Source organism: Tachyglossus aculeatus, chromosome 9 (genome assembly GCF_015852505.1).
Source record: "Tachyglossus aculeatus isolate mTacAcu1 chromosome 9, mTacAcu1.pri, whole genome shotgun sequence".
NCBI classification, from domain to species: Eukaryota; Metazoa; Chordata; class Mammalia; order Monotremata; family Tachyglossidae; genus Tachyglossus; species Tachyglossus aculeatus.
In genome coordinates, this window is record NC_052074.1 from 22,974,424 (window position 1) to 22,997,740 (window position 23,317).

General features: G+C 46.6%; 1 protein-coding gene across 1 annotated transcript in view; it reads right to left on the minus strand.

Annotated features, from left to right (window-relative positions):
* Window positions 1-634: 634 nt before the first annotated feature.
* Window positions 635-23,317, minus strand: part of CIB4 (calcium and integrin binding family member 4) — a 45,104-nt gene continuing 22,421 nt past the window's right edge. Inside the window, exons 4-7 of the mRNA XM_038750837.1 lie at window positions 6,027-6,168; window positions 2,983-3,092; window positions 1,130-1,218; window positions 635-816 (exon numbers count right to left, since the gene is read on the minus strand). Coding sequence (XP_038606765.1) covers window positions 786-816; window positions 1,130-1,218; window positions 2,983-3,092; window positions 6,027-6,168 — 372 coding nt within the window. The 3' untranslated portion in view covers window positions 635-785. The remainder of the gene's footprint in view (window positions 817-1,129; window positions 1,219-2,982; window positions 3,093-6,026; window positions 6,169-23,317) is intronic.

Here is a 23,317-nt window from a genome sequence, read left to right on the forward strand (position 1 = left end):
GATGATGATAATGACCTCTATAGTGTTCAAATTTTAAGCCAGTTTCACAAAAGCCACGCTTGTATAGAGGAGATGGAAGGGGTGGTCAAAAGACTTTCAAGGACTCTGTGTTCTAACATTAACTGACCAACAGGCAGCTAGTGATGAGAAGTTTGTTACTAGTACACATTATCCAGTGTCAACTGGTAGGGCTGGATATGTTTTGTGGAAAGCGTATTTTGGCCATGCAATTACAAGTTTGTGGGCATTTCTCAGTTGCCATGGGAGTCAGACTGATTGACAGCTGCTGCTCAGGGGTACCGGTGGCCGCATTCCTCTCTCTCACTCTACTGCAAGTCAGCCTGGATTCTGGGTACGCCTGGAAGTTTCATAGGGAAGCAGCAGTGTTGGGAATAGGGCTGAAAGAAAGGTCAGAATCCTTTCAGTTAATTAGATAGACATGTAGATTATAGTGGGGGAAAATGTCATCCTGTCTGCATGGCACAATCCGAGATATTCACTATGCTTTTAATGAGTCTTAGCCTGGGCAGACTCGGAGACAAATGGATTTTCTTCCTTTTGAAAAACGATCTTCAGAAAAAAAAAAGATTGTCCTGAACAATATAAATAGTAAAGAAACATGCCACATTGCGGCTTTATTCTTTCCAGAGCAAGAAATATATTTCTAGTCAGGGCCTTTCCCCTAATGCCAAGAGATGGGAACTGGATTAGATTCCAGAGATGGTCCTTGTGGCCGCCAAAGACCTCAATCTGGTAAGGGTGTTTGCAAGACAGCGACTCCTCCATCAAATGCACCAGGAATTAATCCTAAAGGAACTGAAGAGGAAACAGGATCTGGATTTAGCAAGTGTACAGACCACACTGAGTTCTCCCCCAATTCAGGGTGCCTGGAAACAGTGCTGTGTTTATAGTCAGCTCCATTCCAATCCTCCCCTTGCCACGCTTTACAGGCTTTACAGCCTTTACAGGCTCCCTAGTTCAAATAAAAACTCCCTTTGGAATGGGACCATCCTTCCTGATACTTCTGCCCCTGAGGGGCTTCAAGGGAACCTCACGGTTTGCTAGGTAAAGTCTGAGGCCCTGGATCAATTGCTGGTCCATTCTCGAGATGCCGCAGGAAGCTTCTTACCTCATGAAATCTGGACACTTGGACATGGCGTGTTCAAACTCTGAAAATGACAGCATGTGGTCATTGTCCAGATCAGCCTCTGCCAGGATCTATGTGAGGCACAGGAGGAGGAGAAGCAGGGGAGGGGAAACAGGATGTTAGAGAAGGGATTGAGCCCAGGGCTGCCGGACTTGTGTCTTCACCCCTTTGTTGAAGCTAGGGACCCCCTGTTACATCCTGGGGATCCAGCTGGGCACTCTGGGAAAGAGGAATCCTCACCCGTGGGGAGTTGGGTGAAAAGTTGTGAGAGAGCCCCAGTATGGACTCCAAGCTGGATTTCTCACTTTATCACGGGATAAAAGGCCTTTAAGGAAATGGAAATTCCTTCTGTTCCATCCTCTGGGAGTCCCCATCCCAGATGGGAGCTGTCACAGCCTTCCTGGAGTCACCAACAGCTTCTCCTCCAACTCTCTACAAGGCTCTGGTAGAGTCTCGGCGCTATAATGCCCTAACCACTAGCAAGGCCCATGGCCACTAGAGAGCCCGAGCTGCATCACTATTGACAAGGGGTCAAGGCCACAGAGAATGAAGGCCAGCGCTGACCTAAAGCATTGGTGCCTGAGAGGAAAGGAAGGACGTGGAAGGCAAGTGAACCACCAGGCAAGAAACGGAGTCAAAAGGAGAAAAAGGCCCAACGACACCCTCGGCAGTTGCCTATAGGGTAGAGTCGGTCCTGTGATGGTCTCCCGTTGTCTAATGAGCAGATGGGAGAAAGCAAGAGCCCATGAAATCTGCTGCAGCAAAACAATCGGTGATCCACCACGAATGGCTTCTCATCTCTCAGGAAGAGGGAAGCTCCTCTCAAACAGCTTGGGAGCAAATACAAGCCATCACCATCGGGCCAGACACAGCCAGCCCACAATTCTGGGGCCGGGAGAGGTTGCATCAAGTTGGACTGGGCTCATTTAGGCAGGCCTACATCCAAGCCCCTTGGCAGTTCGGAAGCCAGGCTAAGGAAGGCCAAGAGGCAACCCTCTCCCCCTTTTCTACAGCCGGGTCAAACCTGCCACAACGGGCTTCAGAACTAAAAATGGACAGGGTTTGGGGGATCAGATCTGGAAGCCACAGAAAAGGCTGGATTCGACAGGCTAAAAATATCCAACCTCAGGCCTCTGTTACGGCTCCAGGGCTAAAAATAACCCTAAAGGCTTGAGCTGAGCCCGGAGGCAATGGAAAGGGGCCTAATTGCCAAGCTCCCTGGAGGACTCCTCTCTGCTGTCTCCAGCCTCAATATGGCCCATCGGCCAAGACTTCGGGGCCAAGAATAGGTTGGGAGGCCAGGTCTACTGGCGGTAACCTGGTGGAAAGAGCACAAGACTGGGAGTCATGAGAGCTGGGTTCTTGGCTTCATCACTGATCTGCTTTGTGACCTGGGCAACTCATTTAACCTCTCTGGGCCTCAGTTTCCTCATTGGACTATGTCGAATGTGAAATCTTGTGCCACTGGGGATCCAGAGAGTGGGAATGAGTGTAGACAGCTCAGCGTAAACAATCACCACTATTGGAAAACCACTTAAGGGCCTGCTTTCCTGGTTACAGGATATTGCTTAATACATATCTACTAGCACCACTTACACCTGAACCTTGATTCTGGGGAGCCCACGTGTGCTCTGAAGTCAGAGAGAGCTACCCCAACCCATCAGTGATGGGTTCTAGACTGTAAGCTCATTGTGGGCAGGGAACCGGACTCTGTTATATTGTACTTTTCCAAGTGTTTAGTACAGTGCTCTGCACACAGTAAGTGTTCAATAAATACCACCAGTAGATTGGTGCAAGGAAAGTGAGAACACAATACCATCTCTCTGGGTACACACATGATTAGTTAATTGTGTCAGTTCATCTGCTCCCAGGTTCTCACTGTTAAGCAATCGCTGAATGATGATTTGGAGATCTTCCTCATCGATGAAACCGTTCTCATTGATATCTGCTGGGAGGAAGCAGTTCCTGAATAGTTGTACATATTTATTACTCTATTTTGTTAATTACATGTATCTAGCTATAATTCTATTTATTCTGATGGTACTGACACCTGTCTGCTTGTTTTGTTTTGTTGTCTGTCTCCCCCTTCTAGACTATGAGCCCGTTGTTGGGTAGGGACCATCTATATATGAGCACAAGCTTTGGAGTCAGAGGTCATGGATTCAAATCCCAGCTCTGCCAATTGTCAACTGTGTGACTTCGGGCAAGTCACTTCACTTCTCTGTGCCTCAGTTCCCTCATCTGTAAAATGGGGATTAAGACTGTGAGCCCCCCGTGGGACAACCTGATCACCTTGTAACCTCCCCAGCGCTTAGAACAGTGTTTTGCACATAGTAAGCGCTTAATAAATGCCATTACTATTATTATTATTATTATATGTTGCCAATTTGTACTTCCCAAGCACTTAGTGCAGTGCTCTGCACACAATAAGTGTTCAAATTCTACTTGTACATATTTACTATTCTATTTATTTTGTTAATGATGTGCATCTAGCTTTATTTCTATTTGTTCTGACGACTTGACACCTGTCCACATGTTTTGTTTTATTGTCTGTCTCCCCCTTCTAGACTGTGAGCCCGTTGTTGGGTAGGCACCATCTTTATATGTTGCCAACTTGTCCTTCCCAAGCACTTAGTACAGTGCTCTGCACACAGTAAGCGCTCAATAAATACGATTGAATGAATGAATAGAATGAAAAGGAGGGGCGATGGCTTCCTCTCCTCTCCTACAGGACTACTAATCCCTGCAGCAGCACCAATTTAGGTCATCTCAAGTTCCAGGCGGTGCTGCAGTCATATCTGGGAGGACACAGCCAGTGTCCAGGGAAAGTAGGAGGAGCCAAATGTTGTACGACTGAAGCTCTGGACTGTAAGCTCATTGCGAGCAGGGAATGTGTCTGTTATATTGTTACATTGTACCCTCCCAAGTGCTTAGTACAGTGCTGTGCACACAGGAAGCAATTGATAAATACGATTGACTGATTAGGATTAGTGGCGCTGAAGGGTGAAGAGTCGGCCATCAGAGAAATCTAACACCGCTATACATTGTAAGTGGAGGACTATATGCTAAGAGTCTTAGAGGGGCAGGGACATGTCACGTTCTTCCTTTTCAAATTCCCAAAGGGGCCTAGAGCAGTGGTCTGCACAAAGAAACTTGTTCACCGAGTGTTGACGGTTTGTGTTTGAAGTGTGCCAGTTCTGATGCCAATAAACTGTCCATTCTCAAATGCCTGCGCAATGTAAAGTCCTAGTAGCAAGTGCCTCTGGGCTGCCAGCTCTTCTGAGGCTAATTTAGTCTCAGCCAGATCCCTCTGATCATGACTAGTTAGGCCCAAGGCATCTCTGTGGCTCCTTAAATAGCTCAGGGAGAGATGAGGACTGTTCAGGACCCCACATACCTGGGGGTTCAATTCACCATTAGGTACCATTGGGAGAAGCAGCATGGTGTAGTGGAAAGAACCCAGGCTTGAGAGTCAGAGGTCGAGGGTTCTAATCCCGACTCCGCCCCCTGTAACCTTGGGCAAGTCACTTAATTTCCCTGTGCTTCAGTGACCTCATCTGTCAAATGGGGATGAAGACTGTGAGCCCCATGTGGGACAACCTGATTACCCTGTACCTAACCCAGTGCTTAGAACAGTGCTTGGCACATAGTAAGTGCTTAAAAAACACCAACATTATTATTATTATTATTACGACTGTGGGTGGCAAAGGGAACCTAGACTAAACACTCTTCCGGGGCGGCGGGGCTGGATTAAGTCCCTTTAATGATAAGGTGGAAACCCAGGGCTTTTCCTGAAAAGCGTGGGCTCCCAAGACAATCCAAGGCTGGAATTAATCTCAGTCTAAACCCCCAGGATCAGATGGAACTGGACCAGCTTGGGGAATATAGCAAGAAAAGCAGCCATTCAGCTGATTGCATATATTTTCCTGTTGATCATATTTTCAAGTCTGGGACAAGTCTACCTGCTGAAAAGGGTCAGGGCCTGGGGAAAAGAGATACTTTAAAATCATTAATTTTAGGCATAAAACATTAGGATTTTTTCCCTAAGGATCCGTATTTGTCTCCCAAGGAAAGAACTGCTTCCAACATTATTGTAATGTGGGAAGCATATTGTAATTGTAATTAGGGAAGCCACATGGCCTAGTTGAATGAATGAATGAGTGAAAGAGCCCGTGCCTGGGGAATCAGAGGACCTGTGTTCTGATCCCAGCTCTGCCACTTGTCTGCTGTGTGACCTTGGACAAGTCGCTTCACTTCTCCGTGTCTCAGGTTCCTCATCTGTAAAATGGGAATTAAGGTTGTGAACCCCATGTGGGACAGGGACTGTGTTGTCCAACCTGAGTATCATGTATCTACCACAGCACTTAATATAGTGCTTGGCACATAGTAAGCACTTAACAAATACCACAGTTACAGTTATGTTGTCTCCTTGGGGACACCACCACCATTTTGGCCCTCTGTCAGCTTGTCCTAGTCTGTCCCACTATTACTGGCCTCTCCATCTCTCGGACTCAGGCAGTGAGATCTCTAAATATCATGCTTATGATTCACTTCCCATTGATCAGCCTCTTTTCCCTTCTTATAATCCTTGTCCCAGATTTCCAGCCCTTCATCTGCAATCTTGGCTCCTTCCCTCACTCTCTGAGGGCTCTGTAAGTGCTCTGTTCCTTTTTCTCTCTCTCATTCCCCATCAGAGAAAGGGTTTCTATCATGTGATTTGAGTACAGTTACCCTCTAATCTCAGTATTGCAATGCCACGGGCCGCAAACACTGCCTCTGATTCTGCAAACTCATTCCTTTAGGAAGCTTATCATACAGAGGTGCTACAGGATAACGATCCCCAGAGTCCCTCCTTTCCTTTCTTCTCCAAAGGTCTTACCAAAAATGCGGAAGGCATACTCAATCTTTAGGCTAGGGCAGGCCTTCTTACTGAACACAGAAGCCATGCCCAGCACATCCTCAAAAGAGAATACATCGCCATGAGAGAACACTTTGCAGATTCGATCCCTGAAAGGGTTAACCTGTTGGAAGAGGAGGAAAAGGTGATCGATCTGTCAGGCAAAGAAGTTTTTCCTTCACTGGAATTGAGTTCCAGGCTTGAGACAAAGAAGTAGCTAAATTGGCTCTGGTTTCTAAAAGGTGGGATTTCTAAACGGTGGGACCCAGGATGGTGACAGAAATTTTAGGGAGCGAAGAACTGGGTTGTTCGTAGGCCTTGGGTAAGCCTACTCTTATCTTCCAGCACTAGATTCTCATACTCAGTGGTATCATGACAACCAATCTAAACTTGGGAAATGTGGGATATTGGTGAGACTCTTCCAGAGGGCTGGATGTTGGCCAGATGGCAGAATTCATGGGTCAGTTCCTCCTCTGCTACCTAGAAAAGAAGGGCTGCCTTGCAAGCCACTGTACAAATGCCTAAATGGTCAACCCCACTTTCTTTCCTCTCTCCACACTGTCCTGGCTTGCCTCATTTCCTTGGGGATTTCCTTCCCTTTTTCCCCTTAATTGTTTCAGACTTTGAGCCAATGTTCCTGTGGTCCAGAGCCCTCCGGGTTGGAACTCTCGGTCCCCAAGGTGGGCAGTGCTGGGAGGCAGGTGTGGGAGAGCTTGGAAGGGAAGCTGGCTAAGTTAGGGTTAGGGAAGAAGTTAAGCTGGAACCTATTCCACCACAGGATCCTCTCCCAGAGAAGGGCAAGGAGGCTTCCTGTTAGTCTTTGTGTTTAAGGCATGAAACAAAACCTGTAACTTTCTTCCAGCTACTATTGGATATCCAACACTACATTTCTCTTTAGGCCCACCAGGCCTGGTGGTTCCTTCTTAGCTCTGCTCCAGATCTGAGAGAGGGAAACCACAGAATCCAAAGACTTTCAAACTTCCAACCTCGCCTCCTCTCATTTCCTTTTCTCCTTTCCCCGCACCACTGAAGGATTCCAAGAAGGCTTCTGAAAGGAATGGTTTTCATGTGCACTCTGTCCTTGACAACCTTAGAGCAGAGGTACTTCAGCCACAAACTGACTGCCTGGCAGGGGCAGTATTGCGCTGCAGTCACCGTGGAGAAAAAAGCATTTTTCTCCCTTTCCCGGAAACATGCTTTTAAGTCAGGATCAGCATCACACAGTATATGCACGTATTTACCAGCCTGGAGGAGCACTGAAATTTTAATGGAGGGAAATGACGTTATTTTAGGTTTAAATACTGTCTCTGCCATAGGGAGCTCTACCAACTAAACACTCTACCGACTAAACACAGGAATGACTCATTCCCTAATCATAATGATAATTTCTAATTATGGTATTTGTTAAATGCTTGCTATGTGCCAAGCATTACACTAAGTGCTGGGGTAGATGCAAGATTATCAGGTTCCACATGGGATTCACAATCTAAGTAGGAGGGGGAACAGGTATTGAATCCCCATTTTACAGATGAGGTAACGGAGGCACAGAAAAGTTAAAAGAATTGCCCAAGGTCAGGCAGCTGATAAGCGGCGGAGCCAGGATTAGAACCCAGGTCCTCTGCCTCTCAGGCCAGTGCTCTTTCCACTGGGCCATGCTGCTTCCCTACCATTATATAAAGAAGATAATTTGTATTTTTGAATCCCTCCACTTCCTGGAGTTTAAAAACAGAAACACCACCCAGGCACCATCTCCCACGTGTCAGATGGGTTGGGGAGGGCAGTCGGGGGGTACATCTTGCTTTGCTGCCGGGAGGCCACCTCAGTCATTTTGTTAATGGAACAAATACTGGAAAAAAGCAGCAAAACTAAATATTATTAAACAGCGGAGAAATAATAGCATTGGAGTCATGCTTCAGAATTATACACAGACAGCAGCTTCTCCCGACCTTGGGAACAATAACCGCTCTGAGGAAGGTCCATTAATGACTTGAACACTTCTCCTTGGCACCGTCTCCTGGAGCTCATCCCGGAGTGATGGAATCTCAGGGCCAGGGGCTGATGAAACTTCTGGCCCCAGGAGTCTGATAAGATTGTACCCCCCGCATCCCGCCTCCCCCCAGCTGCCTGACATAGCCCCTTGAGCTTTTACTAGACTCTCGGCTCCTTGTTCTTCCCCCTTGAGCCCCCTTCCAACAAGTTGCAGTCCATCCAGACCTGATCTTTTCCATGCCAACAACCTCCCAGAGAGGTTCTGAATCTTTTCCCAGATACCCAATTCCCAATTGAGGTGTAACCCTGGAGTTTGAGTAAGCTTCTATACACTCCCCCTTCTCCATTTGCCAGAGTCCCCGGAAAGAAGGAGGGCAAGGAAGTCAGCAGCAGGCAGATTGAAGGTTACCTTCTTTGTTTTGGTTTTATAGCCCTGAGCAGGTTTTTAATTGTGCTTTCCTCCTGCTTAGTGCTTCTGCCCCTGCTCTATCACCAGGCGGGGCCATAGCTGGCCTTAGTTGGCCACTCCAATGCAAAGATCACACGGGGCTGTGTGTGCATCTGGCAGACACTTACAGGGACCATGCTTCCTTTAAACATCGACCCTACCGAAGGCATTGTTTTTAAAGTTGGGGTTTGGGAGGGCTGGATCCCAATTTTTGGAAATGTCAGGGCCAGGGAGGATCCAGGCCAGGTTGGATCAGGGCCCAACTCTACCCGTGGCCGATTAATCCACATGGCTCGTCAGGAAAACGTCATCCTGCCTTGGTTCAGGGGATGGTAAGAAGTGTTCAACACTTGGGTTGTCTGCCCACGAGCTACTTGTAGGCAGACGACATGTTGCTTCTTTCTGTCCCATGCACTCATTACAATGTATTGCACCCAATGGGCCTTCAATAAATAAATTATTATTATAAAGATGAGAACTGAGTTCCCTGGTCTCGGGGATCTCAGCCCTGAATATGTGGGGGTAGAGAGAGGAGATGGGGAACAAAGGGGATTGCAGTTCTAGGATTTCTTAATTCCCCTAACTAGATAGTTACTTATGCTAGACTTATATAGTACCTAAATAGTTTAACGAAGCCATAGCCAAGATCCCCAGTCTATTTCCAATTTCTTCCCCACCCCAAGAAGGCATCCCTGCTTGCATTGTGACTCAGGCGGAATCAAAGTCTCCCTGGTTAGAGCTACGTTTGTTCCCTTATGGTATTAGGCACTATACAAAGCACTGGGGTAGATACAAGCAGATCAGTTTGGACACAGTCCCTGTCCCACGGAAGGCTCCAGGTCTTAATCTTAATTTTATAGATGAGGAATCCGAGGCCCAGAGAAGTGAAGTGACTTGCCCAAGGTCACACAGCAGACAAGTGGCAGAGTCAGAATTAGAACCCAGGTCCTTCTGACTCCCAGGCCCTATTCGCTAGGCCACACTGTTCAGTCTTATTAGCTAGGAATAACCCAAACCCAGGTGGCAACTCCAATGCTACATCTGTGGGAGTTTATTTTCTGAAGGGCCGTAGCTTAAGCAAATGCGCTAATAATAAGCTTATAAAAATAAGCAGTTTGGGAGGCAATAATTTGCCAAAAACAATTTCAAGGCTTTTTGAGGAGCCCACCTTTTCTTGGGAATCCACCACAGGCAGGAAAGCTCTTTGGAGGGGTGCTGAGCATTCTGGAGCCTCGACACTGAAACTGGGGCCCCACGGTAATTTGTTATTCCATCGACACACCTTCCCCATCTGTTCCTTCAGGCTCATGGGCAAGACCCAGTCTCTCTGGCAGTGTGGTGGACCTGGTGGCCCCCAAGGAGCAGAGCAAGGGAGGGGTGAGGAGAGAGGAGCCTTATGAGAAAACGGGCGCAAAAAAAATTTCACCTCCCTGAATCCCCTTCTTTGCCTCGGGGGAGGCAGGGGAGGTGGAGCATTCTGGCAGCAGCCAGGAGCTGGTTGAAGCTAGATGAAGCTGGAAAGGCCTTGCCCAGCAACCCGTCAGAAAAATGATTGCAGAATTAAAGAGTTCGCCTTGATGCAAGTGAATGGCTAAACTGTCTAGGTCTGTTGGCTGTCTCTCCTTTTCTTAAAGCTCTCTCGAGATGGAGATTTCCCCAACCTCCCTCGGTACAGTCCATGCCAGGATTTTATCACCCTGATAGTAAATAAGTTCTTCTTTCTGTCAATCCATCATATTTATTGAGCTCTTACTACGTGCACACCATTGTACTAAGCACTTGGGAGAGTATGGTATAAGAGTTGGTAGACACGTTCCCTGCCCACAGAGAGTTTACAGTCCAGCCAAAACCATCCCTGATATACTTCAAGCCTATTTTCTATTGTCTCTGTGTCCAGCTCATAAAAAGTCTTTGGGCAAATAATGGCAATTGCCAACTCACCCCCTTAGCAATCTCCACTCTAGGCTAAAAACCTCAACTCCTTTTATCTGTCCTCCATGTAATCATTTTTGTTATTCTTCCATGGACCTGCCACAGCTTCTCAACAGAATGAGCGTAATCAAAACTAGGTACAATGCCCTAATAAGGACCTTACTACTGTACAAAATGGTAAAACTAAGATGCCTACTCCTATTAATGATAATAATGGTATTTGTTAAGCGCTTACTATGTGCAAAGCACTGTTTTAAGCACTGGTTATTGACATCTGCTCTTTCCAACAGCATTGCATACTGTTATACTGCACTAAGGTAGCACTTAGTACATCTCCCCCTTCTAGACTGTGAGCCCACTGTTGGGTAGGGACCGTCATTATATGTTACCAACTTGTACTTCCCAAGCGCTTAGTACAGTGCTCTGCACACAGTAAGCGCTCAATAAATATGATTGATTGATTGATTGCTCTTGCAAGTGCTTAATAAACTGATGTATGACTCAATAAATACAATTGATTGGTATTCTCAGCTTTGTGTCTGTCATATCCCTCAATTGTCTCAAGTCAAAAATGGGCCTACTCAGTTACCGCTAAAATCTGCCCTTTCCTCTCCATCCAAACTGCTACTATGTTAATACCAGCACTTATCCTATCCCATCATGATAACTGCATCTGACTCCTTGCTTGACCTCCCTGCCTCCTGTCGCTCCCCACTCCAGTCCATACTTCACTCGGCTGCCCGGATCATTTTTCTACAAAAATGGTCAGTCCCTGTTTCTCCATTCCTCAAGAACCTCCAGTGGTTGCCTATCCACCTCTGCATCAAACGGAAACTCCTTACCACTCAATCACCTTGCCCTCTTCTCCCTCATCTCACTGCTCTCCCACTATAACTCAGCCTGCACACTTTATTCCTCTAAGGCTCACCTACTCACCGTACCTCAGTCCTGTCTATGTCGCTGCCGGCCTCTTGCCCACGTCCTGCCGCTGGCCTGGAGTTGTCTCCTTTTTCATATCTGACAGACAATTACTCTTCCCAGCTTCAAAACCTTATTGAACACATCTCCTCCAATAAGTCCTCATTTCCTCTTCTCCCACTCACTTCTGCATCGCCCTTGCACTTGGATTTGATCCCTTTTTTCACCCTTCCCTCAGCCCCACAGCACATATGTACATATCCAAAATGTATTTATTTATATTAATGTCTGCCTCCCCCTAGAAACTTTAAGCTCATCATGGGCAGGGAACATGTTTACCAACTCTGTTACACTGTACACTCCCAAAACCCCACCGATTGAAAACTGTCTATTCACATCCAGCTGGGTGTATATTAGCCTCAAAAGGTTTCTAAGAAGTGATGAAAGTCAGTCCTGTACCTCCAGTAACGTGACCCAATCCTGCCCGAGTTCCTTCGGGGTCTCCTTGCTTCTTCCCCTGATTCAGTGGTAACAATGCCTCTGTTAGTTTGGGAAAACCAAGACAGCGGGGGACCTTGTTTGTTGCTGGATGTCACCTCCGATAAACTAGCTATTAGTCTGGATTCTTTTCCGTGGATTTTTCAAAGAATCTACATAGGGATGAACCTTGACAGGCTCCTTCTTATCTGGAGCTGGTTCTCTGAAAGGGTTCAAGGCCAGTCCAGCATGGATCACTCCAAGGGCAGCCCAGTGACAGTGGGAACATTGTGGCCATTCCCTGAGCTTTACCGGAGTGACGGTAAGCAATAGAAAGACAGATGGGCCTTGGATCTGGTGAAGTCATGGACATGCACAGCAGTGTTTATTGACAGCTGGAGTGTGAGATTAGGGATCAGTAGATGTCGATCTATTGAAAGTGAGTGGAGTGAAAGTTGCCTGTTTTTTTTAGGGGATTCTCACAAATGAGGTCAAAAGGCTCAGTAAATATTACAAACAACAAAGTGGGAATGGTCTGCTCTTGGTCAAAATCACAGTTCATATTCACTGAATTATAGTCTACTCACCCCTATATTTCCCTTCACCTGTCTTGATCATTTTTCCTAAGTGTTTCAGGTCAAAGACAGTTCCTGGTTCCTCAGCTTCCCTACCCCAAGTTATACCAGCCTGTTGTCACCCCTAAATTATTGTCTGCAGCTTAAATCTAGTCTTCCCCCTCAACCACCACCTGCTGCCATACCTCCCCATATCATGCCTTTTTCTACCCACCCTTGCATTCTGCCAGGTGCTTAAAAATACTTTTATCACCGCCAAACCACCCATTCATCTACGTAAGCTTGGCTAGGGCTGCAGATGCTTTATGGGTGATGAGAGATAGATACAAGACAGTGGACATACAGGAGGGGCTGGGGAAAACTTTGGAAATCCAGGCCAACAAGAAATGATGGTTGGAATTCTAGGTTACTGGGAGAGTCTCCAGAGCACATGCAAACACTTGGGCTTTTTTTTATATTGGGGTATAAATGTTTAGGAAGCTGAAGCCACTCTGGGAATAGCAGCAGGTGGGTACACTTTGGGAAACTTCTTGGAGTTATAGTGGGGACAGAGATGCAGTCTCTGGAGACCAGGACTAGACTGTAAGCTCACTGTGGGCAGGGAATATATCTACCAAACTGTTATACCGCACTCTTCCAAGTACTTAGTATAGTGCTCTTCACACACAGCATGTGCTCAGTAAATACTACTGGCTGATTGATTGCTCAGGATTCCTAGGAACTGGGTGGAAAGGGTATCAATTTTGGATACACATAAAGTCAGTCTGCGGGACTGGGATGGTTGCTCAGGCTGGTTATTAGGGCCATTTTACCTTATTGATCTTTTTTCCTGATTGTGTCGGGTCTTCTGGGTATGTTATGACTCCAGGCCCTATAGTAATCACTTGGTCACTCCAGCGTAGCTGCCAAGACAAACCTTTCCTTCCTGATGAACTCTGGCAGAAATATGGGCTTGGTGGGGATTATTATTATTTTGATAATTTGATATTATGATAATGGTAATCGTGGTATTTATTAAATGCTTACTCTACACCAGGCACTATACTAAGCACCAGTATGGATACAAAATTATCAGGTATCCCACTATCCCTATCACTATTATCACTATCACTATTATCACTATCCCACCTAGGGGTCACAGTCTAAGAACAGGAGAGAGTAAGTATTTACTCCCCATTTTACAGATAAGAAAATTGAGGCACAGATAAATTAAGTGACATGCCCAAGGTCACACAGGAGGCAACTGAGAAGCAGCATGGCCTAGTGTAAAGGGCACAGGCCTGGGAATCAGAGAACCTGGGTTCAAATCATGGCTCTACCATGTCTGCTGTGTGATCTTGGGCAAGTCACTTAATGCTTCAGTGACCTCATCTGTCAAATGGGGATTAAGACTGTGAGCCCCACGTGGGACACGGACTGTGTCCAATCTGATTACCTTGTATCTACTTCAGCACTTAGTACAGTGCCTGGCACACAGTAGGCGCTTAACAAATACTATCAAAAAGCCAAACTGGTATAGCCAGGATTAGAACCAGATCCTCTTACTCCCAGGCCACTGCTCTTTCCACTAGACCACACTGCTTCCGGGTTCAGAATAAGAGGAATACTAAAGCAGAAATTCCACTGCCGTGTTATCCCTACCCTTGGCCCCAGAGAGCCCAGCCCCTCATGAGTAGAATAGCACTGCCCATTCTTCTGGGGCACATGGGGGTGAAGGAAGAAAAATCATTTCTACTTGTTGTCCCTTAGATCCCACTGCCTGAAGGAGGATGGGATTGGTTCACTGAAAAACAATAGGCCCTGCCTCCAGGAGCTGGGCTGAGCAGTCCCACTGTGAGAAGACCACCTGAGCTCGCTATGCCATATTCAGGCCGCATAAGCCTTAGTTCTTAGATGCCTGGTGCAAGGCTGTGAAGCTCCAGATGAGGTTTGACAGACACCCTATTGCTGGGAAAAGGGAGGCTCGCAAAGCAAACCCAGCTGAGGTCCTCTGAAGACTATTCCTGGCATTGAAAAGGGTGGGAAAAAAGCTGGGAACCAGCTGGAAACACCAGTAATGCTCTCAGAAGTCAGTGAGCTTTCACTCACTTGGTAAACTCTGGATGGGCGTGACGAAGCCAAGGAGAGCTGTGGCCATATAAAACTACAGGACTTGGCCCAGTGGGAGGGTGGGAGACACACACACACACACACACACACACACACACACACACGCACACACATTACAAGGATAATGGATAGGGGGAGCAAATTGTTTTCATTGGTAATGTTATTTTTTATTCTATTTTAAAAAATATGCCCAAGGTCTCTGGGGCAGGGATGAAGTTATCAAAAAAGACATGATCAGAAAAGGCCTCCAGGCAACCAGACTGGGAAAGTCTCCAGGGCCGAGACCCTTGCCAATGAGTACTCAAAATGGCAGAGGCTTTGTTTATTCATGACCCACGTTTCCAGACTGTTACTGTCCAGCTGAAGCCAAGGTGTGGCACAAGTAATCCAGCATCATACCTTGGGCCCGGACCTGGGAATCCGGGTGACAGAATAGCAATTGGGAGTGGAAGAGTGCAGAGGATCCATTCCCATCTCCTAAGGAGGTCCCAGAGGTCTTGGAAGAATGCTCACCCCTGGAAAGGTCATCCCTTGGTGGGGGGTGAGGGAGAGAGGAGTCCCAGTGGACTCTTTTCTAACTCACTTCCAGTGTCATCAACTCATCACCAACACCCAGCGCTAAGCCTCCTTTTCATCTGATTCCAGTGATGCAAGATTGCACTGTACCTACTTCCTGGCTTCTTAGTTAAAAGGAAGAGGGGCAAGGGGCCTGGAGAGTCCATGGGAAAGTTTGAGAATCACTGATCTTCAAAGAGCTGGAGGCAGGGTGTTTGCAGAATTCTCGGTTCACCCTATTTCAGCTGTTGGCTTTTAGTACTCCCAGAACTCTCGCTATACTCTCATTTTATTCATTCTAACAATATCCCAGCTTTGTGGCGGGTAACATAGATGAGAGTATTATTTGCCTCCCATTCTTGGTGATATTATGGGCCCCCGAATAATAATTGCAGTGGCATTTAAATACTTAATGTGGGCCAAGAAATAAGTGCTAGAGTTGATACAATACAGTCAGATTGAGTCCCTGATTCACATGAGGCTCAAGGTCTAAGAGGAAGGGGTGTGGACACAGAGGTACAGAGAAGTTAAGTGACTTGCCTAAGTTCACACAGTAATAATAATAATAATTGTGGTATTTGTTAAGCACTTACTGTGTGCCAGGCACTGTACTGCACTGGGGCGGATACAAGCAAATCTGGTTGGACACAGTCCCTGTATCATGTGGGGCTCACGGTTTCAATCCCCATTTTAAAGATGAGGTAACTGAGGCACAGAGATGTGAAGTGATCTGCCCAAGGCCACACAGCAGACAAGTGGCAGAATTGGGATTGGAACCCATGACTTTCTGACTCTCAGGCCGGTGCTCTACCCATTGATAGAGTTGGGGTTAGAACCTGGGTCTCCTGGCTTCCAGTCCTTCCAATAGGCCATGCTGTCCCCTCTCTTTTTGGATGCCCCACCCCGCCAGCTTCACTCAGGGCATCACTGGCCAGCTGGGGAAAGCGGTACAGAAGGTACCGGGCACTTTCAAATTCTAACTACCAAGAACAAGCAAGCAACCAAGTACCTTAGGAAGCAGCCTAGTCTAGTGGAAAGAACACAGGACTGGGAGCCAGAAGATTTGGGTTCTAATCCCTGCTCCGCCACTAGCCTCCTGTGTGACCCTGGGCAAGTCATGTCACTTCTCTGGGCCTCAGTTTCCTTATCATAAAATGGGAACGCAATACCTCTTCTCTCTTAGACTGTAAGCCCCATGTGGGACAGGGACTGTGTCTGACCTGATTATTTTGTTTTTATCCCAGTGCCTAGTCCAGCGCGTGGCACATAGCAAGCACTTAACAAATACCACAATCATCATTACTATATTATCTTTACCCCCCGCCTATTCTGAGTATTTCCATCCAGCTGGGAAATGCGCAAACACAAAAACGGGTGGGGAAGGTATACGCAGAGCCAGGTGGAGAGTTTAAAGTCCTTAACTTCATGCTTAAAATGAGTAGTCAATGTCCCTGAATGCGAAGCGTCACTGCTTCAATTGGATGTAGTCGGATTGATCGATTATTTGCTACCGAGGCAACAGCCCAGCAAGGGGAAATCTTCGTGTGCACCTGATGTGGATGGGATCATCAGTTATGTATTAGTCTTAGGAGTCACTCTTGCACACGCCAATAAAAATCTCACGTCTATAACATCATCTTTGACTCTGCAACCCTCCTCCATGTATGTATACCCACAGATACCCACACATATATCTATTCTTTTGCACTTCCATTCCAAGGGGACTGTGTCATAAGGAGCATAATTTCATAAGTAAATACACATTTATTGAGCATCTGCTGCAGTTATGACTCCATACTAGGTGCAGTCGGGTTTTAGGATAATTAAAGTTAAAGAAAGGGAAAAGGACGCACCCTCTTGTCTTTGTTATTGAAGAACCCTCAGAGATTTTGAGGACTGTTGGGATGGAGCAACTCTTAAATGTATTTCTAGGGCAATTAAATTATGCCCTCCTCTGCTTGGTGAGATAACTGGTAGCTGTTTTAGTCCAGGCTTTTTGTTTAACAGGTTTTAATCAGGGATGGTCTTGTACAATGTTCTGAACATAGATAAGAATTTTACATATGAAAAAGCTGGGGAAAAGAATAGCCAAATCCTGGACTCCAATAAAAGTTATTAAGAAAGAATTCAGTGAGCTTACGACCCAAACTATATTTGAATGAGGGGATCCCTGAATGGGGCCTGGCAAGGCTGCTGCATTTTTGCCCTCAAGATACCACATCCCTTTCCAATCTCCTGAAGGAAGTGTGCCTGTCGGGGGGGGTCGGGGGAGAGGTTGGGGGGCGTCTGGTAGCATCAGTGGCCTTTGTCACCTTCACACAAAAATGCTTTTTGTTATTGCCCTTTAATGTGGTGCTGGTTGGAAGGGGAAATGCCACGATGATGGGGTTGAATACCTACTTTTCCATTAGTGGTATTTATTGAGTGCTTCCTATGTCTGTTCGGACTCCCACTTAGCAACCCCCCTTTCGCTTCCCCCAGCTGGAGGATGGGATTCAGAGATGTGAAAAAAAAAGCTGGAATACAGTTCTGGCAAGGCCCCTCTCTGTCCCGGCCCCCGGGAAGATTCCCTTCTCACTGGGATGACCATCTGGCTGGACCAGTATTTCCTTTTAGCTGGTGAGAAGCCCTATTGGCACCTGCATGGGGCAAGAAGGTGGGTTCAAAAAGATTCAGTGCTTTGGACTGTGTCTCCAGAGTACTAACTCTTTCTGCCTCACTAGCTACCGTACACCAGGAGGATTTAATCCGGGAAGTTTCTGTGGCAGTCCAGCTTGGCAGAGTTCAGGATGTTGGTAGCACCAAGTTTGCCTCCTTGAAGGTGCCCGGGAGTCTGCCCAGTTTAGGTGCCAGCTGCTCTATGCTCTGTCTCCCCCCCACCCCCCGCCTCCTTGGAGACTGCCCTGAGGCTGGCAAAGAGAAGGGGAAGAGGGCTGGGTGGAGGGGTGACCAGGAAAATCTGACATACTCTATGTCCTGATGGCAGGGGTACCAGTGCAGGCTCAGAGCGGGGGATGGTGGTATATATGACTCCAAAAATAATCAGTCCTGGTGGAGCACCCCCCCCGCCCCCCGACTCTGCTAGCTGGATACTTAATGATGGGTTTGTCCCGTTCAGATGATTCGGGTTACAGAGAGAGTAGATGAGTAATGCTTTCCTATGGGAGTGGAGCCTATAAAAGATAGTTCAGCCCCAACACAAGAAATAAGCTCGTGCTGTTGCAACCCTTATCCCTTCCTTCTTATTACCGCGGCCTCTGACTTGCTCAAGGAAGGCAACAGAAAAGTTTGACGATGGAGAAGAATCCCCAGGTCTAGCTGGAACGTCTAGATCTTCTTGACTTCTTTTGATCTGGTTTTCGAACTAGGTAGGAATGAAAACTGCCTTGTTTTGAGAGGTAGATAAGCTCAGTTGAGCCATGAATAGTGACTGGATGTCCCTGTGGTTACTTTGAGATCCTTCCTTATCGGACGGAACTTAATCCCCTTGAGATGTCTGATGGGAATGGAGAAAGTGGCTTGATAGTGGCTGACGGTTCCTCCTCAACCGGGTGGAAATCACTTCCTGAACTGACTCCCACTCTGGCTTCTGCTTTTGAAAATTTGTCAGGGAAGTAACGCCTCTCCCTCCTGCTCCCACCCTCTGTTGGCCACCCCTCCCCTGTTCCTTGCCTTTGGCTTGTCTTTCCTCCCTTTCTTGGCCCGCCTCCCCAGGCCTCAATGTCTCCAACTAATGATATTATTATTATTATCATCATCATCATTTTATTAAGCATTTAGCACTATACTAAGCACTGGGCTAGATATTCTACAATCAGATTAGACATAGTTTTTACAGTCTAATAGGGAAGGAGAAGAAAGAGCATGGGCTTGGGAATCAGAGGTTCTGGGTTCTAATCCCTGCTCCATCACTTCAATCAATCAATCATATTTATTGAGCACTTACTGTGTGCAGAGCACTGTACTAAGCGCTTGGGAAGTACAAGTCGGCAACATATAGAGACAGTCCCTACCCAACAGTGGGCTCACAGTCTAAAAGGGGGCTCTGTGACTTTGGACAAGTCACTTTACTTCTCTGTGCCTCAGTTACCTCACCTGTAAAATGGGGATTAGGTCTATGAGCCCTATGTAGGACAACCTGATTACCTTGTATCTACCCCAGTGCTTAGAATAGTGCTTGGCACATAGTGAGCGCTTAACAGATACTGTCATTATTATTATTCCCCCCTTCTAGATTGTGAGCCTGTTGTTGGGTAGGGATTGTCTCTATTTGTTGCCAAATTGTACTTTCCAAGCACTTAGTACAGTGCTTTGCAATCAATCAATCAATCAATCAATCGTATTTATTGAGCACTTACTGTGTGCAGAGCACTGTACTAAGCGCTTGGGAAGTACAAGTCGGCAACATATAGAGACAGTCCCTACCCAGCAGTGGGCTCACAGTCTAAAAGGGGGAGACAGAGAACAAAACCAAACATACTAACCAAATAAAATAAATAGAATAGATATGTACAAGTAAAATAAATAAATAAATAAATAGAGTAATAAATACGTACAAACACATATACATATATACAGGTGCTGTGGGAAGAGAAGGAGGTAAGATGGGGGGAGGGAGAGGGGGATGAGGGGGAGAGGAAGGAAGGGGCTCAGTCTGGGAAGGCTTCCTGGAGGAGGTGAGCTCTCAGTAGGGCCTTGAAGGGAGGAAGAGAGCTAGCTTGGGGGATCCCCATGCAGCAGACAAATGGCAGCAAACCTTGTGACTCCCAGGCCCGTGCCCTAACCCTTTGCAGCAGACAAATGGCAGCAAACTTTCTGACTCCCAGGCCCGTGCCCAATCAATCAATCAATCAATCAGTCATATTTATTGAGCACTTACCGTGTGCAAAGCACTGTACTAAGCGCTTGGGAAGTCCAAGTTGGCAACATATAGAGACAGTCCCTACCCAACAATGGGCTCACAGTCTAAATGGAGGAGACAGAGAACAAAAGCAAACATACTAACAAAATGAAATAAATAGAATAGATATGTACAAGTAAAAGAAATAGAGTAACAAATATGTACAAACATATATACATATATACAGGTGCTGTGGGGAAGGGAAGGCGGTAAGACGGGGGGATAGAGGGGGTACGAGGGGGAGAGGAAGGAGGGGGCTCAGTTTGGGAAGGCCTCCTGGAGGAGGTGAGCTCTCAGTAGGGCCTTGAAGGGAGGAAGAGAGCTAGCTTGGCGGATCCCTATGCAGCAGACAAATGGCAGCAAACCTTGTGACTTCCAGGCCCGTGCCCTAACCCTTTGCAGCAGACAAATGGCAGCAAACCTTCTGACTCCCAGGCCCGTGCCCTATCAATCAATCAATCAATCAATCAATCGTATTTATTGAGTGCTTACAGTGTGCAGAGCACTGTACTAAGCGCTTGGGAAGTACAAGTTGGAAACATATACAGTCCCTACCCAACAGTGGGCTCACAGTCTAAAAGGGGGGACAGAGAACAAAACCAAACATACTAACAAAATAAAATAGATAGAATAGATATGTACAAGTAAAATAAATAAATAAATGGAGTAATAAATATGTACAAACATATATACATATATACAGGTGCTGTGGGGAAGGGAAGGAGATAAGATGGGGGGACGGAGAGGGGGACGAGGGGGAGAGGAAGGAAGGGGCTCAGTCTGGGAAGGCCTCCTGGAGGAGGTGAGCTATCGGTAGGGCCTTGAAGGGAGGAAGAGAGCTAGCTTGGCGGATCCCTATGCAGCAGACAAATGGCAGCAAACCTTGTGATTCCCAGGTCCGTACCCTAACCCTTTGCAGCAGACAAATGGTAGCAACCCTTGTGATTCCCAGGCCCATGCCCTAACCCTTTGCAGCAGACAAATGGCAGCAAACCTTCTGACTCCCAGGCCCGTGCCCTATCAATCAATCAATCAAGCAATCAATCAATCAATCAATCATATTTATTGAGTGCTTACTGTGTGCAGAGCACTGTACTAAGCGCTTGGGAAGTCCAAGTTGGCAACATATAGAGACAGTCCCTACCCAACAGTGGGCTCACAGTCTAAAATGGGGAGACAGAGAACTAAACCAAACATACTAACAAAATAAAATAAATAGAATAGATATGTACAAGTAAAATAAATAAATAAATGGAGTAATAAATATGTACAAACATATATACATATATACAGGTGCTGTGGGGAAGGGAAGGAGGTAAGATGGGGGGATGGAGAGGGGGGACAAGGGGGAGAGGAAGGAAGGGGCTCAGTCTGGGAAGGCCTCCTGGAGGAGGTGAGCTCTCATTAGGGCCTTGAAGGGAGGAAGAGAGCTAGCTTGGCGGATCCCTATACAGCAGACAAAAATGCAGCAGACAAATGGCAGCAAACCTTCTGACTCCCAGGCCCGTGCCCTTTCAATCAATCAATCAATCAATCATATTTATTGAGTGCTTACTGTGTGCAGAGCACTGTACTATGCGCTTGGGAAGTCCAAGCTGGCAACATATAGAGACAGTCCCTACCCAACAGTGGGCTCACAGTCTAAAAGAGAGAGACAGAGAAGAAAACCAAACATACTAACAAAATAAAATAAATAGAATAGATATGTACAACTAAAATAAATAAATAAATAGAGTAATAAATACGTACAAACATATATACATATATACAGGTGCTGTGGGGAACAGAAGGAGGTATGATGCGGGGATGGAGAGGGGGACGTGGGGGAGAGGAAGGAAGGGGCTCAGTCTGGGAAGGCCTCCTGGAGGGGGTGAGCTCTCAGTAGGGCCTTGAAGGGAGGAAGAGAGCTAGCTTGGGGGATCCCTATGCAGCAGACAAATGGCAGCAAACCTTGTGACTCCCAGGCCCGTGCCCTATCAATCAATCAATCAATCATATTTACTGAGCAGTTACTGTGTGCAGAGCACTGTACTAAGCGCTTGGGAAATCCAAGTTGACAACATATAGAGACAGTCCCTACCCAACAGTGGGCTCACAGTCTAAAAGGGGGAGACAGAGAACAAAACCAAACACACTAACAAAATAAAATAAATAGAATAGATATGTACAAGTAAAATAAATAAATTAATAAATAGAGTAAAAAATATTTACAAACATATATACATATATACAGGTGCTGTGGGGAAGAGAAGGACGTAAGATGGGGGGATGGAGAGGGGAACAAGGGGGAGAGGAAGGAAGGGGCTCAGTCTGGGAAGGCCTCCTGGAGGAGGTGAGCTCTCAGTAGGGCCTTGAAGGGAGGAAGAGAGCTAGCTTGGCGGATCCCCATGCAGCAGACAAATGGTAGCAAACCTGGTGACTCCCAGGCCCGTGCCCTGTCCCTATGCAGCAGACAAACGGCAGCAAACCTTGTGACACCCAGGCCCGTGCCCTAACCCTTTGCAGCAGACAAATGGCAGCAAACCTTCTGACTCCCAGGCCTGTGCCCTATCAATCAATCAATCAATCAATCAATTGTATTTATTGAGTGCTTACTGTGTGCAGAGCACTGTACTAAGCAATTGGGAAGTCCACGTTGGCAACATATAGAGACAGTCCCTACCCAACAGTGGGCTTACAGTCTAAAAGGGGGAGACAGAGAACAAAACCAAACATACTAACAAAATAAAATAAATAGAATAGATATGTACAAGTAAAATAAATAAATAAATAGAGTAATAAATACGTACAAACATACATACATATATACAGGTGTTGTGGGGAAGAGAAGGAGGTAAGACAGGGGGATGGAGGGGGGACAAGGGGCAAAGGAAGGAAGGGGCTCAGTCTGGGAAGGCCTCCTGGAGGAGGTGAGCTCTCATTAGGGCCTTGAAGGGAGGAAGAGAGCTAGCTTGGGGGATCCCTATGCAGCAGACAAATGGCAGCAAACCTTGTGACTCCCAGGCCCGTGCCCTATCAATCAATCAATCAATCATATTTATTGAGCGCTTACTGTGTGCAGAGCACTGTACTAATTGCTTGGGAAGTCCAAGTTGGCAACATATAGAGACAGTCCCTACCCAACAGTGGGCTCACAGTCTAAAAGGGGGAGACACAGAACAAAACCAAACATACTAACAAAATAAAATAAATAGAATAGATATGTACAAGTAAAATAAATAAATAAATAGAGTAATAAATATGTACAAACATATATACATATAGACAGGTGCTGTGGGGAAGGGAAGGAGGTAGGATGGGGGGATGGAGAGGGAGACGTGGGGGAGAGGAAGGAAGGGGCTCAGTCTGGGAAGGCCTCCTGGAGGAGGTG